The sequence below is a fragment of the Anomaloglossus baeobatrachus genome, chromosome 7, assembly GCF_048569485.1.
Source record: "Anomaloglossus baeobatrachus isolate aAnoBae1 chromosome 7, aAnoBae1.hap1, whole genome shotgun sequence".
NCBI lineage: Eukaryota > Metazoa > Chordata > Amphibia > Anura > Aromobatidae > Anomaloglossus > Anomaloglossus baeobatrachus.
In genome coordinates this window covers 184,692,444-184,714,248 of record NC_134359.1, presented here as the reverse complement: position 1 = coordinate 184,714,248, position 21,805 = coordinate 184,692,444, and the positions used below count along the sequence as shown (strand labels likewise).

The 21,805-nt window shown below is 43.7% G+C and overlaps 1 protein-coding gene across 5 annotated transcripts in view; it reads right to left on the bottom strand.

Annotated features, from left to right (window-relative positions):
- Positions 1-21,805, bottom strand: part of HECW2 (HECT, C2 and WW domain containing E3 ubiquitin protein ligase 2) — a 453,200-nt gene that overhangs the window by 226,947 nt on the left and 204,448 nt on the right. For 4 of the 5 annotated variants that reach the window (XM_075317832.1, XM_075317831.1, XM_075317833.1 and 1 more), the window contains 2 exons: positions 15,588-15,695; positions 9,808-9,902 (listed from right to left, as the gene is read on the bottom strand). In XM_075317832.1, coding sequence (XP_075173947.1) covers positions 9,808-9,902; positions 15,588-15,695 — 203 coding nt within the window. Of the gene's footprint in view, positions 1-9,807; positions 9,903-15,587; positions 15,696-17,253; positions 17,297-21,805 lie in introns of those variants that run through there. The other variant, XM_075317834.1, reaches the window with a different exon arrangement.

Sequence of the window (21,805 nt, the reverse complement as noted above, 5' to 3'; positions counted from 1 at the left end):
CATAAGTAAACTACAACTATGAGAGACAAAATGAGAAAACAAATCCAGAAAATCACCTTGTTTGATTTGGCAAGATTTTATTTGCAATAAATGGTGGAAAATAAGTATTTAGCCACCTAAAAACTTTTAGAGGCTCCTCTCTCCTCCATTCATTACCTGTAGTAATGGTACCTGTTTGAACTTGTCATCAGAATAAAAGACAACTGTCCACAACCTCAAACAGTCACACTCCAAACTCCACAACGCTGAAGACCAAATCGCTGTCGAAGGACACTACAAACAAAATTGTAGCCCTGCACCAGGCTGGGAAGACTGAATCGGCAATAGGCAAGCAGCTTGGTGTGATGAAACCAACTGTGGGAGCAATAATAAGAAAATGGAATACAGTCATATGAAAAAGTTTGGGCACCCCTATTAATGTTAACCTTTTTTCTTTATAACAATTTGGGTTTTTGCGACAGCTATTTCAGTTTCATATATCTAATAACTGATGGACTCAGTAATATTTCTGGATTGAAATGAGATTTATTGTACTAACAGAAAATGTGCAATCCGCATTTAAACAAAATTTGACCGGTGCAAAAGTATGGGCACCCTTATCAATTTCTTCATTTGAACACTCCTAACTACTTTTTACTGACTTACTAAAGCACTAAATTGGTTTTGTAACCTCATTGAGCTTTGAACTTCATAGGCAGGTATATCCAATCATGAGAAAAGGTTTTTAAGGTGGCCACTTGCAACTTGTTCTCCTATTTGAATCTCCTATGAAGAGTGGCATCATGGGCTTCTCAAAACAACTTTCAAATGATCTGAAAACAAAGATTATTCAACATAGTTATTCAGGGGAAGGATACAAAATGTTGTCTCAGAGATTTAAACTGTCAGTTTCCACTGTGAGGAACATAGTAAGGAAATGGAACAACACAAGTACAGTTCTTGTTAAGCCCAGAAGTGGCAGGCCAAGAAAAATATCAGAAAGGCAGAGAAGAAGAATGGTGAGAACAGTCAAGGACAATCCACAGACCACCTCCAAAGACGTGTAGCATCATCTTGCTGCAGATGGTGTCAATGTGCATCGGTCAACAATACAGCGCACTTTGCACAAGGAGAAGATGTATGGGAGAGTGATGCGAAAGAAGCCATTTCTGCAAGCACGCCACAAACAGAGTCACCTGAGGTATGCAAAAGCACATTTGGACAAGCCAGTTACATTTTGGAAGAAGGTCCTGCGGACTGATGAAACAAAAATTGAGTTGTTTGGTCATACAAAAAGGCGTTATGCATGGAGGCAAACAAACACCACACGGCATTCCAAGAAAAGCACTTGCTACCCACAGTAAAATTTGGTAGAGGTTCCATCATGCTTTGGGGCTGTGTGGCCAATGCCGGCACCGGGAATCTTGTTAGAGTTGAGGGTCGCATGGATTCAACTCAGTATCAGCAGATTCTTGACAATAATGTGTAAGTGACAAAGTTGAAGTTACGCAGGGGATGGATATTTCAGCAAGACAATGATCCAAAACACCGCTCCAAATCTACTCAGGCATTCATGCAGAGGAACAATTACAATGTTCTGGAATGGCCATCCCAGTCCCCAGACCTGAATATCATTGAACATCTGTGGGATGATTTGAAGCATGCTGTCCATGCTCGGCGACCATCAAACTTAACTGAACTGGAATTGTTTTGTAAACAGGAATGGTCAAATATACCTTCATCCAGGATCCAGGAACTCATTAAAAGCTACAGGAAGTGACTAGAGGCTGTTATTTTTGCAAAAGGAGGATCTACAAAATATTAATGTCACTTTTATGTTGAGGTGCCCATACTTTTGCACCAGTCAAATTTTGTTTAAATGCGGATTGCACATTTTCTGTTAGTACAATAAACCTCATTTCAATCCAGAAATATTACTGAGTCCATCAGTTATTAGATATATGAAACTGAAATAGCTGATGCAAAAACCCAAATTGTTATAAAGAAAAAAGGTTAACATTAATAGGGGTTCCCAAACTTTTTCATATGACTATACATACAAGACCACTAATAATCTCCCTCGATCTGGGGCTCTACGCAAGATTTCTCGTCTTCGGGTCAAAATAATCACAAGAACGGTGAGCAAAAATCCCAAACCACACAGGGGGACCTAGTGAACAACCTGCATAGAGCTGGGACCACCGTAACAAAGGCTACCATCAGTAACACACTACGCTGCCAGGGACTTAGATCCTCCAGTGCCAGACGTGTTCATCTGCTTAAGCCAGTACTTGTCTGGACCCATCTGAAGTTTACTAGAGAGCATTTGGATTATCTAGAAGAGTATTGGGAGAATGTCATATGGTCTGATGAAACCAAAGTTAACTGTTTGGTAGAAACACAACTCGTCGTGTTTGGAGGAAACAGAATGCTGAGTTGCATCCAAAGAACACCATACCTACTGTGAAGCATGCGGATGGCAATATCATGCTTTGGGACTGTTTGTCTGCAAAGGGACCAGGACAACTGATCCATGTACAGGAAAGAATGAATGGGGCCATGTATCGTGATATTTTGAGGGCAAACCTCCTTCTATCAGCAAGGACATTGAAGATGAAACGTGACTGGGTCTTTCAGCATGATAATGATCCCAAGCACATTGCCAGGGCAACAAAGGACTGGGTTAATAAGAAGCACCTAACCAGTCTCCAGATCTTAACTCCATAGAAAACCTTTGGAGGGAGTTGAAAGTCTGTGCTGTCCAGCAACAGACCCAAAACATCACTGCTCTTGTGGAGATCTTTAGGGAGAAAATGCTCCACAATACCATACAAAGAAAAAGGTGGGTTTTGATTCGACTGAATCCCCACATTAAGCACAAACTCAATGTCATATCAAGAAGAGGAGAACAGGAGTTTTTTTGGTGTAAAAAGAATACAAATTTTATTCATAAATCAAGACATAGAGGTGAACATCCAAAAGTCATAAAAACATTTTAAAAGGGTGAAGAGAGGGCGGCCCCCCCATGAGGTCAGAAGAGATCCATATTGGGACATGTTGGAACGAAAACCTAAATGTGTGCTAGTAAGGTCCATGAGTACGCACAGACTCCAAATGCATGGTTAGTTGTCTGCATAGTAGCATTAAATTCCATACTGGAGGTGGAGATGCAACAGACCAACAAACCAAAGAGGCATCTTACCTGACGAAGATTTTAAGATATCGAAATGTACGTAGGCTCTTGGTTCCCCTGATGCCCTCCTTGGACGGGGCCCCCCGTATTACATCTGTTTGCACCGGTGAGAAGCCCTTATCAGGCTCCTCCATTTTTGTACCTTCTTACATAGAGCTTTACTTGGGACTGCTGGTAACTACTGTATATAACCCCATATGTATTTCTAGCTTTGGTGTGTTGGTCTGTTGCATCTCCACCTCCAGTATAGAATTTAATACTACTATACAGACACCTAACCTTGCATTTGGAGTCTGTGCATACTCATGGACCTTACTAGCACACATTTAAGTTTTCGTTCCAACATGTCCTAATATGGATCTCTTTTGACCTCATGGGGGGCCGCCCTCTCTTCACCCTTTTAAAATGTTTTTATGACTTTTGGATGTTCACCTCTATGTCTTGATTTATGAATAAAATTTGTATTCTTTTTGCACCAAAAAAACTCCTGTTCTCCTCTTCGTCTTGTGGAGATCTGCATAGAGGATTGGGCTAACATACCACCAACAGTGTGTGCCAACCTTGTGAAGACTTACAGAAAACGTTTGACCTCTGTCTTCGCCAACAAAGGATATATAAAAAAAATATTGGGATGAACTTTTGTTATTGACCAAATACTTATTTTCCACCATAATTTGTAAAATAAAATCTTGCCAAATCAGACAAGGTGATTTTCTGGATTTGTGTTCTCATTTTGTCTCTCATAGTTGTGGTCTACCTATGATGTCAATTATAGGCCTCTCTCATTTTTTAAGTGGGAGAACTTGCACAATTGGTGGCTGACTAAATGCTTATTTCCCCACTGTACTTTCAATTAGAAATGTAGTCTAGTTCTTCTGATTCACTATGTTGCTTACGTCATGTGCACGGCATTGCAGCTTAGGTATCCATGGTTACGACCACACATATAGGGACAGTTACTTAGTTGCTATTGGTCATAACCATGGATACTTCAAATCCTGCAATGCCCTGAACAAGAGGAAAGCAATATAGTGAATCCAAAGAACTGTACTACATTCCTGATTGGATGTATTTGCTAATATTATTATAACTACTACATATTGGGATAGGATCTTGGACATGAGAATAACCCTTTAATGTTTGTGACGTTATTTTTATTGTGCTAAATTTGGAGCGCTGAGTTTCTAACACAGCAACCTTATCAACAGGGGATCTTACAAAGTTTAGATATGCAGTGTAATATTCTGTATTGGACATCATTTTCTGTAAAAGGGTAAGAAAGCGGACCACTGTCTATGTGCTAGATCGCTGTAAAAACGGGGATGAAAGAAGACGGGTTTTCCAGCCGCGCTATGAACCACACCGTTGAAGATTCTTTAAGATATTTTTATTGAGTCAATTCCAACGCGTTTCAAAGGCCTTTGAAACGCGTTGGAATTGACTCAATAAAAATATCTTAAGGAATCTTCAACGGTGTGGTTCATAGCGTGGCTGGAAAACCCGTCTTCTTTCATCCCCGTTTTTACAGCAACCACTTCTGACGGGGCAGCAGCTGGAACCAGCTCAGCACTCCCATACGCTGTCATAGGGGTTGTGACTATCACAACCAGACCAGGTGAGTGCATCTCTTCTTTTTCTTATACCCTAAATACCGGGTAAGACCCTATTGCGCCCTTGTTTCCCCCACCACAGATCGTATGTGCTAGATCGGGGAGAAAATTGTAAAAGCTTTTTCCTGTCTGGAGGCACAACATGAACAGGTGCTATATTCATATGTACAGCACCATAGTACATTTCTCCCGCAGTGGCCATATCAAAGAAAATGAGTGTGCACAGAGCTACAACAGCGGCTATCCTGGCATGTAAGAAGCCAGACCCTTGGCGATCTGATCTGCTGGGACTTGTTACGGGGGGCTGTCTGATTATAAAAACCAAAGGGATATCAGACAGTCAGGGTCCACCGTGCAAAGTCTCTGCTGAAGACTATGGCAGAGGATAAGGGGTATCTTGTACCATGAAAGCAGTACTGACACTGATACGTCTCAGTGACACTAGAGCCAATCACGGCGTGTACTGTTAAAGTCACAGCGACTACCGTATTTAGCATTAACGTAAAAGGGATATGTTAATGAGTGAGGAAGAGTATATAAGTGTGCCGCTGTAAATAGTAGTAGCACAAGTGCAGAGTGCAATACCTCTGTTAAACTCACAGAGGCATATAGTTAGAAAATAAAGCAATTCCTCCCTTACTTGGAGGGTGTGTGGTATGGTCTCTGTTAATGGTCACAGAGACAAAAGCAGTGAGTGTGAAATGGCACCTACCTAGGTCTATTCCTCTAGCGGTGTCGGGAGACAGACAGCAGCGTAAGCCGCACAAAGCTCCTACCTGCATTCGCTCCACTAGTGTACGAGGACACGAACCACTAGATATGGCACCTGCCTAGGTCCGCTCCACTAGTGGTGCAAAAGAGACGGACAGCAGCACAAGCCGCACAAAGCTCCTACCTATGTTCGCTCCCCTAGTGTGCGAGGATACGAACAACTGCCAGACGCAGTATAAGGAACGTTACCCTAGCGGCAACGTCCACCTACGAGTAGAATCACAAGGCCCAGCCTGAGGATGTGTAATAGCAAATCTGCCAAGCAGAGAAGTAATGCCCAATAGTCCAAAAAGCATAAATAATAATAATAGCAGGGACTAAAACATAACTTTTAATCTAGCAAAAAAACAGTGATAAAGTGCTTGTGCATAAGTAGTGGAAGAGACAAAATGCCACATGGCAACACACAGGTTTGATCTCACCCAAGCTTCATCCATGGGCTGGACTGCAAACCGGTCCCAAAATGAGAGGTCACAGCTGGAAGGATAGGGTGGACAAGTGTGGTAAATAACCCCTGTTGTGCCCCGTGGATGGACTTCTGCCCTGACAAGGGCAGCACCCAAATAAGATGTCTGCCCCGCAACCATAAACAAAAAAGAGAAAAACCTCCCGACGCGTTTCCCTCTCAATATCAAGAGTTCCTCAGGGGAGACGGAGGAAAAAATGGGGAGATCAACCTGCAATGGCAGGGATCAGCACAGGCCAATAGCGGTGATTAACCTATGTGTGCTGGGCAAACAGTGGCGCACAGTCTCTGAATAATCCAATACCTTTATACACCCTTAAACAAGGTAATTACACACACATTTGCAGAAAACGGTACTCACTAGAAGCATAATAGAATCCATTAGCCATCACCATGCTGGCGTCAGAGGTAACTACCGGTGCGACAAGTACCGCCCCCTTGCGTTTCAAATTGGAACGCACGGCACACAGATAGTGCACAATCAGGAGAAGCCATAAGCTGCATATAGCCTCATATCCGGTATACAAATAGTGCACGTTTCCGCGTTCCACACTGGAACGCTAGCAATCCAATCAGATCCCTGGAGGGGCGTCCTCACACGGTCAGGTGACACTCTGTGAGATACAGACCGGAAGTTAACACAGATCCGTCATACGACGGCTGGAGTCGCCAATCAGGGGCTCATCAATAGGTGAGGTCACTTCCGGTATAACGCTAGCCAACCAGATATCATGACTAAGCGCCAAGGTAACCAGCAGTGGCATCCTTAGTGATAAATAGACAGATCGTAATAGACCAATCACTAGTACAGGACATAGCGACAAAAGAACAGGCCGCTGGCTATACACATATCATTGCAGCTGGGGTAATTCTACAATGCTCAAAATGGACAAATATATCCCACAATGTAGAGCAGATAATGCCGTGCTCGCTATATAGTGAGATGGACTCAAGAGAACAAATAAAAATAGTATAGGCATAAGGGTGCCCATAATGTCTGCAAATGATAAAAACTGCACAAAGGCAAACAGTAATTACCAAGTAAAAGGAAGGAGAGAAAGAGACTGTCACACCAATACATAGAAAGCAGTGCAGATAAGTCACTTCTGCACTGCTTTCTATGTATTGGTGTGACAGTCGTATGACGGATCTGTGTTAACTTCCAGTCTGTATCTCACAGAGTGTCACCTGACCGTGTGAGGACGCCCCTCCAGGGATCTGATTGGATTGCTAGCGTTCCAGTGTGGAACGCGGAAACATGCACTATTTGTATACCGGATATGAGGCTAAATGCATATATATACAGTGCCTACAAGTAGTATTCAACCCCCTGCAGATTTAGCAGGTTTGATAAGATGCAAATAAGTTAGAGCCTGCAAACTTCAAACAAGAGCAGGATTTATTAACAGATGCATAAATCTTACAAACCAACAAGTTATGTTGCTCAGTTAAATTTTAAAAAATTTTCAACATAAAAGTGTGGGTCAATTATTATTCAACCCCTAGGTTTAATATTTTGTGGAATAACCCTTGTTTGCAATTACAGCTAATAATCGTCTTTTATAAGATCTGATCAGGCCGGCACAGGTCTCTGGAGTTATCTTGGCCCACTCCTCCATGCAGATCTTCTCCAAGTTATCTAGGTTCTCTGGGTGTCTCATGTGGACTTTAATCTTGAGCTCATCCACAAGTTTTCAATTGGGTTAAGGTCAGGAGACTGACTAGGCCACTGCAACACCTTGATTTTTTCCCTCTTGAACCAGGCCTTGGTTTTCTTGGCTGTGTGCTTTGGGTCGTTGTCTTGTTGGAAGATGAAATGACGACCCATCTTAAGATCCTTGATGGAGGAGCGGAGGTTCTTGGCCAAAATCTCCAGGTAGGCCATGCTATCCATCTTCCCATGGATGCGGACCAGATGGCCAGGCCCCTTGGCTGAGAAACAGCCCCACAGCATGATGCTGCCACCACCATGTTTGACTGTAGGGATGGTATTCTTGGGGTCGTATGCAGTGCCATCCAGTCTCCAAACGTCACGTGTGGTTGGCACCAAAGATCTCGATCTTGGTCTCATCAGACCAGAGAACCTTGAACCAGTCTGTCTCAGAGTCCTCCAAGTGATCATAAGCAAACTGTAGACGAGTCTTGACATGACGCTTTGAAAGTAAAGGTACCTTACGGGCTCGTGTGGAACGGAGACCATTGAGGTGGAGTACGTTACTTATGGTATTGACTGAAACCAATGTCCCCACTGCCATGAGATCTTCCTGGAGCTCCTTCCTTGTTGTCCTTGGGTTAGCCTTGACTCTTCGGACAAGCCTGGCCTCGGCACGGGAGGAAACTTTCAAAGGCTGTCCAGGCCGTGGAAGGCTAACACTAGTTCCATAAGCCTTCCACTTCCGGATGATGCTCCCAACAGTGGAGACAGGTAGGCCCAACTCCTTGGAAAGGGTTTTGTACCCTTTGCCAGCCTTGTGACCCTCCACGATCTTGTCTCTGATGGCCTTGGAATGCTCCTTTTGTCTTTCCCATGTTGACCATGTATGAGTGCTGTTCACAAGTTTGGGGAGGGTCTTAATTAGTCAGAAAAGGCTGGAAAAAGAGATAATTAATCCAAACATGTGAAGCTCATTGTTCTTTGTGCCTGAAATACTTCTTAATACTTTAGGGGAACCAAACAGAATTCTGGTGGTTTGAGGGGTTGAATAATAAATGACCCTCTGAATAAACTTTTCTCAATTTAAAAAAAAAAAGAAATAACATTCTTTTTTGCTGCAGTGCATTTCACACTTCCAGGCTGATCTACAGTCCAAATGTTACAATGCCAAGTTAATTCCGAATGTGTAAACCTGCTAAATCTGTAGGGGGTTGAATACTACTTGTAGGCACTGTATATATCTTGCACTTCTTATGCACAAGCACTTTATCACTGTTTTTATTGCTAGATTAAAAGTTATGTTTTAGTCCCAGCCTGACCATGTGCCTCAGGCACCTGCCTATGTCCGCTCCACTAAGGTGCGAGGATACGGACCACAGCCGAAGCTGTAAGATACAAGAACGCTACCCTGCCGATAGCGCTCACCTAGCATAGACAGAGATGCCTGGAGGGACGTGCACAGAGCGTCTACTCTCATGCATGAACCAAGAGGACTGAGCGCCGAGCAGCGTGCGTCAGGGTCTTATATTGACTCTGTGCCTCATCCAAGATGGAGGACACCAGAGCCAATCCGCTGCCAGAACGACAGCAATGACGTCACGCTGGCCTATCACCGAGCAAGGTGTCACAAGCACATGACCAGCGACCAATCGGCTTAGAAGGTGTCAGAGATATGTGACCTCGTGTCACAAGCACATGACCAGCGGCCAATCAGCTTAGAAGGTGTCAGAGACATGTGACCTCGTGTCAGTGATGATGTCACTCGCACATGTGCAATGGCTCCAAGATAGGACTTAGTCTCCAACGCTCGCACATGTGCAGTAGCAAGAAATCCGAACATAGGCTCCAATGCCACAGCAAAGGGGAAGGAGACACGCAGATACCCAGAAACAGGAACCGCAACAGGACTTTAAGAACGTGTTATCCAGATGGACACATAACTCCCTGCACTACATCTCAGTAAACAAAACTCTCATTTTTGCACTGCTGTGATGTAATTATTTTTTATAAAAAAGGGGGAATCATCTAAACCAGATTATTGCACAGAACTGTGCAGGGATTATTGCTACATGGACTATTGAGTATAACGTGTTGTCAGGCCTGGCACAGTGCATTATAAACTTTTTTAACTTACCATTACAGTGGGATTTTTCACAGTGATACAGGGTGTCGTTGCTCTCAAAGATCCACTAATACCATGATAATACTTAAAACAAATTTTTATTTCAGCTGAAAAGAAAGAATGGTTTTTAGTCAGAATTACAGGAATTAACAATATTGGTTATAGCAAGCTACAATATACCTACACCTACCAGCCACAATATTACAACCAGGTGAATGGAATTCAGTAACTGTTCGTAGCCAAGTGGCTAAGTCTGAACAGTGCAGGCAACACTTAGGCTATGTGCCCACGCTACAGGATTTACCGCGGATTTGCCGCGGATTTTGCCGCGGATTTACCGCGGATTTGCCGAAAATCTGCAGCAGCAGCACTTCCAAGCCATTTCAATGGCATTTTGGAAATGCTGTGCCCATGCTGCGGATTTTTCCGCTGCGGATTTGCCGCGGATTTTGATCCGGAAAAATCTGCAGCATGTCAATTGTTTGGTGCAGATTTGGTGCGGATTTTTGGTTTTGAATGGGGAAAAAAAGAAAAATAAAATCCGCATCAAAATCCGCGGCAAATCCGCGGTAAATCCGCGGCAAATCCGCGGCAAATCCGCGGGTGCGGATTTTCCGCGAAAGTCGCGGATTTTCAGGCAGAAAAATCCGCAGGGACATTCTAGCGTGGGCACATAGCCTTAAGCCTGCTTTACACGTTGCAATTTCGCATACGATATCGAATGCGATTTGCAACGCCCCCATCGTATGTGTGGCATGTTCAATTTGTTGAATGTGCCGCACAAATGATTAACCCCCGTCACACGTACTTACACCTCGATGTGGGCGGCGAACATCCACTTCCTGGAGTGGGAGGGACGTTCGGCGTCACATCGACGTCACGCGGCAGCCGGCCAAACGAAGCGGAGGGGCGTAGATGAGAGGGACGTAAACATCCCGCCCACCTCCTTCCTTCCGCATTGCCGGCTGGAGCCGCGGGAGGCAGGTAAGATCTGTTCAATGTTCCCAGGGTGTCACACACTGCGATGTGTGTTGCCTCGGGAACATTGAACAACCCGACGTGCAATTCGTCAGGATTCAACGACGTGTATGCGATGAACGTTTTAACGTTCAATCACAATCGCACGTACCTGTCACACACTGCAATGTACCTTACGATGCCGGATGTGCGTCACTTACGACGTGACCCCGCCGACACATCGTAAGATATATTGTAGCGTGTAAAGCGGGCTTAAATGGCATAACATGGATTACATAAAGTATCACTGATCCACTGGATCGGTCTGTATCAGTGGGGGGGTCCTAATCGTGCATAATTAGTAATATTCTAATAGGAAAGTACAATACCTTCTCTTTCATTTTCATCTATTATATTCTCTTTCACCATATTATGCACTTGTGTGATTTTTTTTATATAGATGACGTGAATAACATTGATTGTCTGGCTATAATAGCCACTTTTAATGACTGAGATGCACTTTTAAACATTAAAGTTGAAAAATCGTGGGATTATGGAAATTACAGCTTGGATAGGCATGATAATGAAACTGCAGGATGGATAGACATGCTAATGATCTACAAATTGTGAAAAAATGAAAAACATATTTAAAAACATCTTGATTCACTTAAAAAAATTGTTTAAAAGAACTGAGAGTCCTCAGTGGTTGATACCTTTTAATGGCTAACTGAAAAAATGGTAATAATTGCAAGCTTTCGAGACTACTCAGGTCTCTTCATCAGGCATGGTATAACACAAAATCTGAAGAGTCACATATTTATACACAACAGGACTTAGAATAGTGCAGTAAAAAAAAAACAAAAAAAAAACAAAGTTATATAAAACAGAACTATCTCTATGGCAGGGGGGCAAACTGTTGTGGCCATAAATTTTGCTGCAGTTCAGTGTGAAAGTTTTATTGTCCTCTGATAAGGGTCTGGTCCAGGGCTGTGACCTGAAGAGACCTGAGTAGTCTCGAAAGCTTGCAATTATTACCATCTTTTCAGTTAGCCATTAAAAGGTATCAACCACTGAGGACTCTCAGTTCTTTTAAACAATTTTTTTATCTCTACTGGCTAACACGGTACAAAGATATATTTTAGTTGATTCACTTAGTATCGAGTATAAGGGCCACGCTCCCCGCACTTACACACCTTAGCTCCTGTCAATCAGGTTATTAATGGTTGTCTCAGGAATGTTCTGCCACGGTAAATGCATTTGGGGACGTAATTCATCAATATCCGCCCGCTGCTGGCAGATCACTTTGCAATTGCTTACCATTTATGTCGCAGATGTGCTCCATGGCCTCCAGTCCAAAGATGCTGGGGGCCAAAGTAGCATATTCAAGCCATGCAGGCTGCCGCCCAACCTATATCCCACCTACTGTTTCCTCCCCAAAATCCTTTAGAAGGTAAGCCCGCAAGGGCAGGGCCCTCTTCCCTCTATACCAGTCTGTCTATTGTTACTTGTATATGTATTCTGTATGTAACCCCCTTCTCATGTACAGCACCATGGAATCAATGGTGCTCTATAAATAAATAATAATAATGCGGTCTGGAGTTGTCATGTCCAAAAAGAGCTCCAGGAACACTTCGGAGAAACAACTCGACCACTGTTTCTACTACATAATCAATGTAAGGCTGTTTGTGTACATGGCATGAAGACTAAAGTGGTCCAGCTACTATACATTATGCCACTGTACTGTATAATCCTGGTAGAAGGCCTCTCCATGGCATTGTCCATTTCTCCAGACCATTCTCTGGAAAGGCTAGACCTCCATTTCAGCCACCATTGCCATCATGCTGTGCATTATGATAGTTTTGAGAACTGTGGCATGAGATTAATGAATCAGCCTTCACAAAGGAATGACATGCTAGTCCTACTCCTAGAAATATCATGTAGGCTGGCATAATGTACTGTAGCCAAAACCCTTTGCTTTTCATTGCCAGTATACTAAAAGCTTGGCAATAGATTGATTTGGTCCTGCAACCAGTGATATGGTCATTTCTCAAAAGTGAGGAATGATCCATTGTCAACACAACGCCAGGCTGTAGGTTACTCATGCTACTGTGAGCAAACTATGTGGTCTACCATAGACTTCAGCATCTCCCTACAGATGAAACATATCTGGGACGTCATTGCCTCGGCATTATAAAGGGAGCTGCCAGTAGTGAATCTTGATGACTTGTGTGCCCAGGTTCGCTCAGTGTGGCAGAACATTCCTCAGATAACCATTAATAACCTCATTGGTAGGAGGCAGGGTGTGTAAATGCGGGTTTCTGTGTGTAGTGCTCATACTTTGTACTAAATAGATTGAGATGTTTTTAAAATGTTGCTTCTGTTTACTCTCATTTGCATATCATTAACATGTTTATCAATTCTGTAGTTTCCATAATTTCATGACTTTTTCTTCTTGGTGTTGTAATTTCAATATTGAGGAGTGTATACAATCAGTAAGTGGTGGGGATCAAGTGTCAAAATGTAATCACTGGACAACCCAGAAAGAACATCTCCAAAGCAGCTGTTCCTGTGGGGTATTTCCAGTATGCAGTTGTGGTCCTAAAAAAATGAAAGACAATCAGAAATTTAACAAAAAGAGGAAACTCCAAAAAGACCGAACCCCCCCCCTCTAAAAACAGATATTTATTAGTTATAGTAAAAAACTTGTCAAGGCCATGTAATACAGTTAGCTACAACAATCAGTAAACACACAGCAAATGTCGGGCAGGGGTGGGTACACATTGGTAGGGTTATCTATGTAGTGTGGGATAGCCCGGTGTATACAGATGTACTAATCTCTCAGAAATGGAGTATTAAGTTATTGGACTGGGCTACAATTCTCTAGTCTCACTCCTTCCTGACCGCGGAGGTTAATACACCATAATGTTTTGGGCGTCCCTGCTCAATGTTCACTCGCCCTATTAACCCTGTACTTAGCAGTGTGCCAAATTAATACCCATCACCCAGAGAGGTGCAGTTAGTGCTGAAGTCAGAATAATTCAATCACACATTGCACAAAGTCAGTATTTGAGGATATTGATAATAGTACTAATAATACTGTTGGCCATATAAACAGTCCTGGATGGGACACACTATACAAATTGTCCTGTTTAAGAACACTTCAAATCTCTAGAGATAATAAAGTTAATAGACACATCTATATACAAAAGTCCAATGACTAACAGAGTACTGTGGGCCATTAAGTAAATACGTCCCAAAAAGGTTTAAACTTATATTACTGAAAAATTAAATCCCAGAAGAATCCCGACGCGTTTCCCCCACTTTTTCTGGGGTTCATCAGGGAATGTTACCGAGCCGTGAAAAATTCACTATACTTCAAGCCACCCTGTAGTTTCCAGTGTCCTGTTATGGATCCGTTTAAATATTCCCAAAACAACATCCTCCCGTACAATGCAGAGAGGAATTACAGCATAACCACCCTGGAAATAAAAAAATGAACCAGGCAAGGCTTGATGATTTAGGCCCTGTGCGCACACTGCGTTTTTACCCATGTTATTTTTGTGCTTTTGCTGCAGAAATTTCTTGAGAAAATGGTTGACTTTCTGCAGACATTTCCCAGCAAAACCTATGGAAAAAAAATAGCTGTGCGCACACTGCGGTTTTTTCTCAAGAAAATTCTTTCTGCAGAATTTCTTGAGAAAAAGAATGAGCATGTCACTTCTTTTCTCCAGGTACCTGCATTTTTTGCCATAGATAATGGTAAAAAAATGCAGGGACAAACCTGCGAGAAATAACGCATTAATAATGCATCAAAAACGGACAAAAACGAGGTAAAAACGCAGGTGCGTAATTGGTGCGTTTTTTGAACGCAAGTGCACTAATCATTCAGACTCTCAAGAAAGTTCTTAAGAAAAATCCTTTTTCTAGTGCCCACAAGGCCTTAGATTGAGAGCAGAGGCTAAAGCAGGCTTTACACGCTACGACATCGCTAGCAATATCGAGCGTGTAAGTACCTGCCCCCGTCGTGTGTGCAATATCGTGTGTTCGCTGCCGTAGCGAACATTATCGCTACGGCAGCGTCACACGTACTTACCTGGTCGGCGGCGTCGCTGTGACCGCCGAACAATCCCTCCTTCAAGGGGGAGGGAAGTTCGGCATCACAGCGACGTCACCGCGACGTCACTAAGCGGCCGGCCAATCAAAGCGGAGGGCCGGAGATGAGCAGGACGTAACATCCCGCCCACCTCCATCCTTCCACATTGCGGCCGGCAGCAGGTAAGGAGACGTTCCTCGCTCCTGCGGTGTCACACACAGCGACGTGTGCTGCCGCAGGAGCGACGAACAATATCGATAATCAACCATTACCAATTTTTGGGTTTGGGACGACCCCTCCATGGTGAACGATTTTCACCATTTTTGAGGTCGCTTAAGGTCGCTAGTAAGTGTCACACGCTGCGATATCGTTAATGACACCGGATGTGCGTCACTAACAACGTGACCCCGACGATAAAACATTAACGATATCGTAGCGTTTAAAGCCCCCTCAACTCGCCTGGTTTGATCCTACAAAAAATCTACTACAGCAAAAACTGGTGAAGATACTGCTGAATGTAGCGAAGAAATGTATCTGTAGTGCAGTGGATCCCCGAATGCTGTGTATGAGAAAAATTACCAACATCTGAGGGAAGCCTGTTACATGGGTCATAACTATTCTTACAGAACAGTGGTTTTCTTGATATACCAGTAGGGGATATAGATAAACAGTTTTCTCTGTGTGAAGGACTGGGTTTGCAGGCACCCCATCCCCCTTGGTCACAACCTCTATTCAGACTTACGTTCCATAAAATAGGGACCCGACTCAATTCTCCAGACAATCTGCCCCTTTTGAGTTCCAGTTACACCTCTATTCTTGGAATCCCAAAAATTTGCAGGACAATTTTCATCTGAAAATAAAGGTAAATATGGTCAGTATTAAAACGTTAAAAAAAATCTGAAAAAAATAATGTGTACGGTGATCACAATTATTAAGATGTCATCACTTAAATATAACAATTACTTGTGTTTTAAAGGTGTATTGCCATTCCCAGGATCCTATCCCAATATGTAGTAGGTGTAATAATAATATGAGCAAAAACCTCCAATTACAAATGTAGTATAGTTCTTCTGATTCACTATGTTGCTTACCTCATGTGCAGGACATTGTAGGTTCTTTAGGTATCCATGGTTACAACCAATAGCAACTAACTGTCACTATATGCGTGGTCGCAACCATCATGCAATGGTCCTGCAATGCCCTGCAAATGAGGTAAACAATATAGTGAATCAGAAGAACTATGCTACATTTCTAATTGGAGGTATTTGCTAATATTATTATTATACCTACTACATATTGGGATAGGATCTTGAAGATGGGAATAACCCTTTAATGTATTTGTAGAAAAAGAGATCAGACGCAGCTCAGCAGATTCTGGACATCTCTAGTACTGTGGCAGCATATCAAAGATAGCACCGGAGAAGAAGCAACATCAGGATAATGAGAGTTTTTACAGACATATTTATTGAATTTTGTCAGGTCATCTTTATTTAAGTCCCAGACAAGACCTTTAAGTTTATCATGCCCAGGACGTCTGGAATAGTCCACACTTCTATACCAATGGTTGGTGTTCAATCTTCTACAGATCCCAATTACATCATTCAGGGAAGCAAACCAGATGTCAATCTCGAGTAGCAAATAGAAATCATTACAAAATATTACTTAACCAGACAGACAGATGGAGAACAAGGAATTATAAGTGAAATAAAAAAGAATAATTAAAGGACTAACAGAATTTAAACTAGCAGCCTAGATAAATGGTATATAAAAATAAAAACTGTATAAAAATGTATAAAATAAGTATAAGGCTATCTGCCCACACTGCTTTTCTTTCAGCAGAAAAAAGCATGTCTTGGCAGGAAAAAAGCTGCTGAGAAAATGCGCTTTTTCCATGCTTTTTCACATGCTTTACTTCATGGTTTTTTGTGCTTTTTTTGTCATGGCGACCGTGGGGGTTCAGGCACTGTACCCCTGCGGTCGTCACTGGGTCTCCGGCTGATGTTACAGCTGAAAACCGTCTCTCTCTGCTTGGAGCGGTGCCCACGCCGCTCCTGGCAATTTAACCCCCTGAATGCTGCGATCAGTGCCAGAAGGCAGGGAGCGGGATCTCTTATCTCTCCTTGGCGATCGGGTCCCCAGAAAGTGATCATGGGGACCCGATCGCTGCCATAGTAACCCTGGGTCATCACCATGACAACCCAGGCTTACTGAGCTACGAATCGCCTCACAGACCAGGGCACTTACATCACCGGACTTCAGCAAGGTCCTGTGGTAACGACCGAAAAGCCTAGGTGCAGGGAAACCCGGTGACATCACAGGTGAATCGAGTTCATGCCAGTGGATCTCCAGGAAGTGATGTCACTCAGGTTAGTGAAACAAAGAATTGATCCTGCACTACCAGGGTTTACCTTTCATAGTTGGGTGTCCAGAGGAAAGCTGCTCCAGATCCGACAATCAAACATGCTCAGAGGGGCAGACTTTAAAAGAGGCAGATATCCAGCAAGTAATCTAAAAAAGAAGAAAAAGTGGCTCCACTCCAAGCTCCATAAAAAGATTTATTGGTACAAAAAAGGTGTAGATAAAAAAGGCAGCAGCAGAGCTGGGTGCGAGCTCCCCCAGGACTATGGTCATTTTGTGCTAACTATGCGCTTCTACGGGTCCATGAAAACTGGACGGAGCCAGTACAGCTATTCACAGATGCGGGTAGTGATAACAACTCTCATCATTGCCACCGGGTCTCACTGAGCACAGCTTTGAGCCGGCGGGTCTGAGGAGAGTTGTTTCACTACTCGGCGCATGTGAATAGCTATACTTTACTCACAGTCACCAGAGCTGCATTTGTGGATTGTGGACTACAGCAGAGGAGCTTAATGGGAACATTTTTGATAATAAATTGATGAACGAGGTATAGTCGTTATTGAAATAATGTATTTTTGTGTGTCTTTTTTTCTTTTCACTTACTGGGTTAGTAATGGGGGTCTCTGATGACTCTCCATTACTAACCCATTGGCTTAATGCCAGTTGACATTAGACAGTTAACATCAACTAAAAATATTACCCGAATTGGAGGATGAGGGCTGGTATGATTAGGCTGTGAAATGCCAAATAACCCTGTACCTTCCCAGCCTGATAATATCAGCCCCTAGCTGTCTGCTTTACCTTGGCTCTTTATCAAAAATAGGAGAGCCCCCACGTCATTTTTTTAAAAATCATTTATTTATTTAGTTCTCAGCAGCGATCTGAGAGTCCAGGTGTCTTCACCATGGTGTTCCTAATCCATTTTGGGGAATTTCCTGCCGGGTTTTCCAGATAAATGCTTGAGTTTCTGATTGAATTCCATTATACTAGTTACTCGAATTGAGCCCGTCTGAGCGTCCGACCTGCTTAATTCGAGTAACGAGCGCTCAAGGATTTTAGTGTTCGCTCATCACTAGTAGCTAGTGTTATAACTATGCTTTGTAAGGCCCCCTTCACACGTCCGTGATACACGTGCGTGTTTGGTCCGTTTCCGTATATACCGGAGACACGGCCAAACGTGCACCAATGTTAATCTATGATTGTGGTCACACGTGCGTTATTTCATTATGTCCGTGTGTGCGTGTCCGTGATCCGTATGTGTTTGCGTTTTGCACGGATGCATGTCCGTTATCTGCACGGAGCACGCACACGTGGACACAATGAAAATCTATGGGTATGTGCACACACGTTAGTAAACACGTATGCATCTACCTATAGTCCGTGTCCGTTTGGTGTTTTTATTTCTAGTGATGTCGGCTATTCTTTCTATTTCTGTGTATGTCGGTCAATCTCCCTGAGTCCGTCGGTCGGTCTCTCTGTCTCTCTGTCGGTCTCTCTGTCTGTCTGTCCCTCTCTCACAGCCTGTCGGTCAGTTTCCCCCCCTCTCTCATACTTACTGTTCCACGATCTCCGGCGCAGCGCTGCACGGCATTCACACTGCTGCGGCGACATTTACTATTTTGAAAAAGCCGGCCGCTCATTAAACAATCTCCTATTCCCTGCTTTCCCCGCCCACCGTCGCCTATGATTGGTTGCAGTGAGACACGCCCCCACACTGAGTGACAGGTGCCTCACTGCACCCAATCACAGCAGCCGGTGGGCGTGTCTATACTGTGCAGTAAAATAAATAAATAAATAATTAAAAAAAAACGGCGTGCGGTCCCCCCCAATTTTAATGCCAGCCAGATAAAGCCATACGGCTGAAGGCTGGTATTCTCACGATGGGGAGCTCCACGTTATGGGGAGCCCCCCACCCTAACAATATCAGTCAGCAGCCGCCCAGAATTGCCGCATACATTATATGCGACAGTTCTGGGGCTGTACCCGGCTCTTCCCGATTTGCCCTGGTGCTTTGGCAAATCGGGGTAATAAGGAGTTAATGGCAGCCCATAGCTGCCACTAAATCCTAGATTAATCATGTCAGGCGTCTATGAGACACCCTCCATGATTAATCTGTAAATTACAGTAAATAAACACACACACACCAGAAAAAATCCTTTATTAGAAATAAAAAACACACACATATACCCTGGTTCAACAATTTAATCAGCCCGAAAAAGCCCTCCATGTCCGGCGTCATCCAGGATGGTCCAGCGTCGCTTCCAGCTCTGCTGCATGGAGGTGACAGGAGCTGCAGAATACACCGCCGCTCCGGTCACCTCCACGCAGCTAATGAAGACAGCCGTGCGATCAGCTGAGCGGTCACTGAGGTTACCCGCTGTCACTGGATCCAGTGACAGCGGGTAACCTCAGTGACCGCTCAGCTGATCGCACGGCTGTCTTCATTTGCCGCGTGGAGGTGACCGGAGCGGCGGTGTATTCTGCAGCTCCTGTCACCTCCATGCAGCAGAGCTGGAAGCGACGCTGGACCATCCTGGATGACGCCGGACATGGAGGGCTTTTTCGGGCTGATTAAATTGTTGAACCAGGGTATATGTGTGTGTTTTTTATTTCTAATAAAGGATTTTTTCTGGTGTGTGTGTGTTTATTTACTGTAATTTACAGATTAATCATGGAGGGTGTCTCATAGACGCCTGACATGATTAATCTAGGATTTAGTGGCAGCTATGGGCTGCCATTAACTCCTTATTACCCCGATTTGCCAAAGCACCAGGGCAAATCGGGAAGAGCCGGGTACAGCCCCAGAACTGTCGCATATAATGTATGCGGCAATTCTGGGCGGCTGCTGACTGATATTGTTAGGGTGGGGGGCTCCCCATAACGTGGAGCTCCCCATCGTGAGAATACCAGCCTTCAGCCGTATGGCTTTATCTGGCTGGCATTAAAATTGGGGGGGACCGCACGCCGTTTTTTTTTAATTATTTATTTATTTATTTTACTGCACAGTATAGACACGCCCACCGGCTGCTGTGATTGGGTGCAGTGAGGCACCTGTCACTCAGTGTGGGGGCGTGTCTCACTGCAACCAATCATAGGCGACGGTGGGCGGGGAAAGCAGGGAATAGGAGATTGTTTAATGAGCAGCCGGCTTTTTCAAAATAGTAAAAGCCGCCGCAGCAGTGTGAATGCCGCGCAGCGCTGCGCCGGAGATCGTGGAACGGTAAGTATGAGAGAGGGGGGGAAACTTCAGTCACTCGGGGGATTAGCGGTCACCGGTGACCGCTAATCAGTACTCGACACAGACAGAGCCGCGGTATGAGGATGAAGTCGGGTGAAGTTCACCCGAGTTCATTCTCATCGCGCAACTCTGTCTGCTGTCAGCCGACATTTATAAACGACATTGTGCATCACACACACGGACATTACACACGGACATTACACGTACACATACACGTTAATTCCACACGCACACACGGACGTTCTACACACAAACACGGCTAGCATACGCAATTCACACAGATGCCACACGGACCATAAAAACGGACACAAAAACGGGACACGGACCCAAAAAACGGCCCGTAACACACGTGCGTGTTTTTAACGGACGTGTGAAGGGGGCCTTAGGCTGTGTCCTTTTAGAAGCCGATTCCAAGTAAAATGTGTGTTCACAAGAAAAGCCTTTAGGGACCACATCCTGTGTTACTGATGAGCTACAAGTTTCAAGTCATGGGAAAATCTTGACAGAGTTAAGGAAATGCATGCAATTAGCGATAATGTTTCCTAATGTTATGTGGGAAAAGTTACCACATATGTTATAAATACCCTGTACGCTCAGATAACCAATACTCTGCAGATACTAGATATGGCAGCATTTTACGGCACAGTCTCCTATGATTAATCCATTTCATACATGTAATCTCTGTATACGCCCAGTAAGCACCATATTAATAATGCAAATATACCAGTTAGCATCTTGCTATAAAATATGGAAGTGAAATTGTGTAATTTGGGAAAATCTTAAAAGAACTTGCTTCCAGCTTTTCTAAGATATTGAATCCCTGTTGTAAATGATCACTTTGGGAAATAAAAGTAGCTTTGGTGTGAATATTACAGCTAAAATGTAATTTAATTAAATATTATATCATGATGGTGTTATGACTTCTTTTATTCTGATACAGAACTGTTAATTACCTGCTTTACTGCAAACAGACCAGATCCTTTCAGACAAATGTCAATATGGTACATAACAATCCTTTTACCTATAGTTACAGTGACTCTGTCACCAGATATTTTCTCCCTCGTCTGAGAGAAGCATAATGTAGAGACAGAGACCATGATCCAGCGATGTGTCACTTACTGAGCTGTTTCCTGTCATTTTGATAAAATCAATGTTTTCTCTGCTGCAGATCTAGCAGTTATACAGGGCTCATGAATGTGCTGGACTACCTGCAGCACGCCAAGTAGTTCTCTAATGATAATCTACTTCTAATTAAACAGTGATTTTATCAAAACTACACTAAGCAGCCCCAGTACGTGACCCATCACTGGAATCAGGATCTCTGCCCCGACGTTATGCTGCTCTCAGATTAGCTGGCAAAAAAC